This window comes from Trachymyrmex septentrionalis, unplaced genomic scaffold (assembly GCF_001594115.1).
Source record: "Trachymyrmex septentrionalis isolate Tsep2-gDNA-1 unplaced genomic scaffold, Tsep1.0 scaffold106, whole genome shotgun sequence".
NCBI classification, from domain to species: Eukaryota; Metazoa; Arthropoda; class Insecta; order Hymenoptera; family Formicidae; genus Trachymyrmex; species Trachymyrmex septentrionalis.
In genome coordinates this window covers 68079-75167 of record NW_017304185.1, presented here as the reverse complement: position 1 = coordinate 75167, position 7089 = coordinate 68079, and the positions used below count along the sequence as shown (strand labels likewise).

Below are 7089 nucleotides of genomic sequence, written 5' to 3'. Positions count from 1 at the left end.
CGAGCCATCTTCAGCGATGAGTAATTACATGTGATGTTATTGGTTGTATTGTACATCATGTGATGTATTAAATAAAAAAATGCAGCAAGTAGAGTCTCTCAATTCCAAATTTAAGAGCGTAACTGTCAGAAAGCTGTATGGCTAAATGATCGCTATAGGATGAAAAAGAATTAGCGCAAGATAGTAGTAGAGAGGAAAACGAATCTTGAAAAGACTTACCTACTGCACTCCTTGACTGCACACTATAAAACATTATAATAATGTGTCAGAACGTGAATTAAGCAAGAACATTCAATACAGTTATAGACTTCGATATTTCACAACGTTCGTTCAAAAATGAGCATTGAAAACATTATGTTGAGTGTGAAGGAAAGTCATAAAATAAAATAAACATTTAAGACACTTGAGTCATGAATATACATTATTAATATTAAAGATAGTTACACATACGAGTACGGTCGTCTACATATTCAAAAGTCATAAATTAAAAAATTATAATAATGTACTGTGTTTTTGACAAGTCATCAATTAATTTGTCAAGAAATTAAAATTGAAGTCAACATATTCTCTATTCTTTTATGAAAACTTTATTAATAAAAGTAATGTGATTTTAAAACTAGAGTTAAGAATGCTTAAATAACCATAGTGTAAAAATTCAATGTCATTTTGTGTATTTAAACCATTATCTTGTAGCTTGATATTAAGCATTTCCGACGCTAATCTCTTCCCCAAATATCTTTCATTATCTATTATTTTGGTGTTATCAAAATCAAATTCATGTTCAAATTGTAATCTGTGTTCCGGGACGGCTGACAGATTTCCAGTTTTTTTGTTAATATCATTACGGTGTTCCTAGTATTCAACTTCCTCCCAGTCTGTCCTACATAGGATGCGTTGCAATTTTTACAATTTATCTTGTACACTACATTTCTCTTTGAATCATGTTCAAGTGAATCCTTTTAAGCCTTAATAATCCCATCAAGTTTATTAAGACTAAAGAAATATAACCTGATATCAAGATTTTTAGTGATGTTCTTATACTTTTCATAAACAAATGGTAAGAATGGTAAAGTAAACCATGACATTTTTTCTTTATCTATTTTAATATCTTTCTTTTTATTTGAATGTCTCAGAGTTTTTTGTTGTTTTTTTTGTGTCTACTTGCTGTACTCATTAATATATCATATGATGTACAATTAACAACATTACATGTAATTACTTCATCGCCGAAGATGGCTCGAATGGAGCTGAAATGTTCGATCGATATTTTATATAAGAATTGAAATATATTATTGTGACGATCAAACTCATCGACTTTTGCGCTATTATTGCTCTCACATTTCTGATTGATAATTGTTTTGTATGTTACATGAAAATATGTTGGACAATCATTTCATAGCATCGAAGCGCTCAAGATTGAATTTCGTGCTTCTATTGTTTATATGTATTTTGTTATTTGTTTTACAATGTTGTACTTGTGTGTTTGTTGTGTGCACATACACAGATCATTTAATTGTAGTTTAACGATTTCTATAAAAGTGGTAAATTATTTAAGTCGCAAGTTGATTTTAGACTCTGTAAAAATTGTAAAATGTTCGAAGAATCAGATTTCGTATGGATTGCATTTTTATTAAAATTCTATACTTTAATAGCATTATTAAATCTTTAACGTTCTCTATAACGTACGTATGTATATACTTTTATTTCGTCTTTTTTCAATTAAATACATAGATGCGTCCAGAAGCACGGTTGCTCACCGTGAGTTCTTGCATTTGATTGGCATATCCCATTAGATTTAAAAATGTAGACCAAACAGGTAAAAGAGCTCATTGAGCTCTCAGTGAGCGGTTGTGCTTCTGGATGCACCTAATAATTATTTACAAACCTATAAAACGTAGAGAGTCCTCAAATTTATGGAGGATACTGTATATTAGATATTCCTTAAACCGTTATACAACATTACAGACGTTTAGGAAACGTATATGAACTAATGTACTATCTGATTTACAAGATTGAGCACCAGTTGTAAAGCTTCGATTTGTTTATCGATTGTAACTTGTATCATAATTACTTGTATAACTGTTAGTTTTTTCATGACTATATATTTGATTCAAATAAAAATTGTCGTGGAATGATACATGAGGTATGCAATTTTGTCATTACGACTTGGCGAAATTTGGTTACAGAAAATTTCTGAAAGTATGAAAAAATACTGCTAGCTGAACGCTAATCCATATGCTTATTCCGGTAAGAATTCCGTGGACGTTAACTTATCGAATTTTATTAAGTAATGAAGTGTAGATTGAACTCGGTAGATTGAATCTGTCAAAGTGTTGGTAAACTGAAACATTATTGTGAATTATTACTCTGATACGATGATGTCACTAGGGCTTAGCCGCTTTTATTACACGCGTAGCCAATTTAGAAAATACTTTCTCCCTACATATTAGGCAAGATCCTAAGATTTTCATCGAGTGTGATTGTTATTAACGCTATATAATAAAAGTGTGAAAAATTGTTTTCACAGAGCGAGCGACTCGACAGTGCGTGCATGCTGAATTCGGCGCGGTCGACCTTCCGTGAAGCGTTCAAGATTGTCTCAAGGGTCCTTATGGTAACCGGAAGACAAGGTGGCTATCTTCCGACTGAGTTCCAAGGGCTGAAAGGCTGGCGACGTCGTTGGATTCATTCGGCCATTACCTACATTTAGAGAAACCATGATTAGCAGGAGCGATACTATCCTGCGAGGAATTGAAACAGAATGCGAGAACGGCTGCAGGCACGATAACAACAATCAAAATTGTTCTACTAGCGTTACGAGCATCAGAAAGGAAGATGCGTACGTGAAAAGGAGCCAGAGCAATCGCCATCAGTCACATAGAGCTCCGTTGGTTGGTTGGCAAAACGGAAGTCCTACAATTTATTCGAGTTTCCTCCAGCAAAGCGTCAATTTCGATGAGACCAGCTTACCCTCGAAAAGCTGTAATGTACGTGAAACCAATTTGGATGCAAGCAATACATCGGAGAGACCAATTGACATAATTGAGTCGCTTGAGTCAGTTATCAAGCCGATAAAACAGAACGATGTTTGGGGTAAAATTCAGGAGGCACCCATTGATCATGAGAGATACGTCGATACAAGTAGAAGAAATCAAAAGCGAGTCAAGGATTCCATCGATTCCTTAAGCATCTCAGAGCGAGAGTATTCGTCGAGTTTTATGACGAGGGAGACGAAACGTAAAAAACCGAAAGTGCCTGACGGCGGTTGGGGCTGGATAGTCGTTTTAGCCTCTCTAATTATCTCCATGGTGGCCGATGGTGTCTCCTTCAGCTTCGGCTTGCTTTACATTGAGTTTCTTCATGAATTCGATGCCTCAAAATCTAAGACCGCCTGGATCGGGTCACTCTTCATGGCCGTGCCTCTTCTGTCTGGACCGATCATGTCTGCCCTTGTCGATCGTTATGGATGCAGGAACATGACCATCGCTGGCGGTCTGATATCAGGGCTGGGCTTCATCCTGAGTATCTTTAGCAATACCATCGAGATAATGTACTTAACTTTTGGCGTGATTGCGGGTCTCGGTCTCGGTTTATGCTATGTCACCGCGGTTGTAAGCATTGCCTTTTGGTTCGACAAGAAACGAACCTTAGCTGTAGGTCTCGGGGCATGCGGCACCGGAATCGGTACGTTTCTCTACGCTCCTTTGACAACGTATTTGATCCAGGAGTACGGCTGGCGAGGCGCTTGTTTGCTCCTAGCCGGTACTTTCTTCAATATGATCGTCGCGGGTACCGTTATGAGAGATCCGGAATGGTGGATTCTGGAGCAACGCAAACAGGACCAAGCTGCTCTGTCAAAGAAGTCGTACGGCCGCTTGGACGTAAGTTCGTCGGACGAGTTTCCAGGCGTCGACGAGCTGAGGAAGCTCTTTAGAAGTGACCACGCGCCTGAATATTTTTTACAAAATCTAAGTACCAGTACTAAAGCGGTCGATGGAGCGAAGAGGCAGACGACAAGTGTAGTTAATTTACCAACTTTTGTAAAGCGAAGCGAAAAGGTGAGACTGCGATGAAAGGGAAGGACTGCAAATGTTGCAAGGATGCGATAAAGCGGCAACTTGCTCAATTTGTCAGTTTCCTATAAAAATAAATCAATTTAAATGTGAGATTCTAGGTGCCTTTGGAAGTATTGGAGTTATTGCTATCCAATTCTAGGCTATATACTGTCATTCTGGAGAATTACCCCAGCCTCTTGTTGTGTAGAAGTTTGTCTGATAAACAGCTGCAAGATTCGACGGGAGAGATTTGTAATAAAAGCGGCGTCACTATGTCAATGAGGTTAATTTACTACGCATTTAATACACATATTTTAATATATATATATATATATATATGTGTGTACATATATACAATATAATGCTAGTTTTAATTAAGAATTTTTATTGCATGAGAACCAAATTTTCATATCTTCTTCTTACAATCACGCGTATGCTTGCCGCGCGACCCTTCGTCGAATACTACAATAAATATTACAATAGTCTGTGACATTTAATATTTATTATATTCTACAAAGGCTTAAACGAGCAACGGAATCGAAAGCGATCGTTGAACAAACGAAAGATTCAACCTCCGCCCCGACGAAACTTGTTTGCGCCAGAAAAATATCCAGGAAAGGAACAGAGGAAATTAATCCTTTGCTAGGAAAGGAAATCACGCATTCGGTAATTAACAAATTCGAACGATGTGTGATAGATTCGATTATGGATTCTGTATAATTTACCATAACGTGAAGCGACACGACGCGACACATCACATAACTTTATTTTGATAATATTTTTGAAGCTTCCACGGGTGCTTTTTCTACATAAAAGTTATGCGTTTCGCGGATTTCCTCTGTGTCCAGATCCATTCTTGAATGCCAACGTTTCGTGAACCTTGCACTCCACTGTAACAGTACAACGGGCTGCTCTTCGCCCTGATGAAATGGACTGCAAGGTTCACGAAACGTTGGCATTTAAGAATGGATCTGGACACAGAGGAAACCCGCGAAACGCGTAACTTTTATAACTTTATTTTCTTGCTAGGTCGCACCGATTGAAAAAAAGAAATCCGTGTCCACTCGACGCTATGTCGAGCCACAGTCCAGTAATGTCATCAGGACGGACTCCTTACCTTGGCTCAGACGACAATTCAGCACCAACACTCATTATTTCAAGGATATCAGAGTGCACAGAAATTCCGTTATGTATCGCGGTGCTGCTTTAAATCTGCACAAATACAGGCTTAGAGCGAGCAGTTGTCCTGACATCTATAGAAATAGTATGACCACATTGGCAAAAGAGAATGAACAGGTATTTTTATAAATCTTTTCTTTTGGAAAGGAGAAATTTGCAAGAGATATATGGGAGATGTGTTTCTATCGATTTTCTTTCTTCATTTCCTGGCAATTTCATTGGGCAGAAGTGGTACGCCGAACTGATAGACTTATTAAAAAGTATGTTGGATTTCTCCATGTTTTTCGAATTGCATTTCCTGTTAATGTCATTGGCGACGATATTGTTATTCACATGGTTCATCGTACCGTATTTTTACCTGGCGGAGTATATGACTAGAAACGGGTACACCGAGTCCGATGCCGCTAATCTTCTCAGCATCATCGGTATAACCAATACCATCGGAATGGTAATATCAAATTTTACTTTAACAATATTTTATTCCTTCATTTCTATTACTATTGCTTTTTTTTTTTTAGATTGGTCTAGGCTGGGCTGGCGATCAATCCTGGATGAATGTCAGCAAGACGTATGCTTGGTGTCTGATAGCTTGTGGAGCAGCCACTATATCGATATCTGTGTTCATACAACATTACGTATTTCTATCGATAAGCTCGGCAGCTTTCGGTCTTTTCTTTGCCAGTAATTTTAGTTTCACGCCTGTTATATTAGTAGAATTGATTCCTTTAGAAAGATTCACTACCGCTTACGGTCTTAGCTTATTGTGTCAAGGAATCGGTAATCTTTTGGGACCTCCATTGGGTGGATGGTTCTTTGATGTGACCGGTTCTTGGAAACTTTCTTTCCTGATGGCTGGTGGTTGGATCATTGTCTCTGGAATCTTGGTAGGTATTATACCGTATACAAGAAATCGCAAGATTTTCGGTAGTGGACCAATCGAGATGGAACGAATGAATGGCGATGATTATTTGGCATAGAGAACAAAAATATACTTTTATTATGTTTATAAATTACGCACTGGCATAAGATAAAACAAAATTAATGAATGTTTAATTCAAAATAAAATTGTAATTAATCTAATGTATCAATCGAAAGAATCTCACTGCGTTTTACATCGAGCGTGTGTGATATACAGTCTCTGCATACAGTGCTAAAATTGCTACAGCGACTTCAGCATTTGAACACAAGTCAAAAATGTCTAATAAACATATATATGTCCGATTCCGAACGGTTTCGGAGTTACGGGATATTGAAATAAGAAAACATGAATCATAGTAAATGTTGTTTAATGTTCGTTATTTTATTGTTTTGAATTCTAAATCTTTTTCTGATAGACTAAATCTTTCATTTATTCCCGAAATGAAATGAAAGCAAATACATGTTAAGAATGATTTCTTGCGAACGTTTCTTCATGATCACTATTCTCATTGGATTGAAAGAGGCCAGCGAAAAGTCTTGACCTCACACATCACTGGATTTTTTTCTTTGGGGACGAATGAAAGATCTAGTCTACCAAAATGAGATTCAAAATGCAGAATAATTATGATAACTGATTGGTAACTTAACGTTATCAATATCATCAGCGAAACTAAATATTTCGTCATCAAATCCGAAACAATAATTTATTAATTCGTACCAGAAAGTATCCAAGTCGACAGAAACATTTTTTATAAACCATTAAATGGAATAACCAACATTAAACAACACTTACTACGATTCATATTTTCTTACTTCGATATCCTGAAATCAGAATCAATATATGTTTATCAGATATTTTCGACTTGTTTTCATATGTTAAAGTAGCTGTAGCAGTTTTGGCACTATATGCAGAGATACTCTGTATATAATATATATA

At 36.7% G+C, this 7089-nt stretch overlaps 1 protein-coding gene across 1 annotated transcript in view; it reads left to right on the top strand.

The window, feature by feature from the left end:
* LOC108745735 overlaps positions 1-6960 on the top strand; it is a 12561-nt gene extending 5601 nt beyond the window's left edge. Inside the window, exons 2-7 of the mRNA XM_018482063.1 lie at positions 2528-4058; positions 4175-4338; positions 4574-4721; positions 5085-5351; positions 5461-5682; positions 5753-6960. Of these exons, the coding sequence (XP_018337565.1) occupies positions 2718-4058; positions 4175-4338; positions 4574-4721; positions 5085-5351; positions 5461-5682; positions 5753-6211 (2601 nt within the window). The 5' untranslated portion in view covers positions 2528-2717 and the 3' untranslated portion in view covers positions 6212-6960. The remainder of the gene's footprint in view (positions 1-2527; positions 4059-4174; positions 4339-4573; positions 4722-5084; positions 5352-5460; positions 5683-5752) is intronic.
* Positions 6961-7089: the final 129 nt, after the last annotated feature.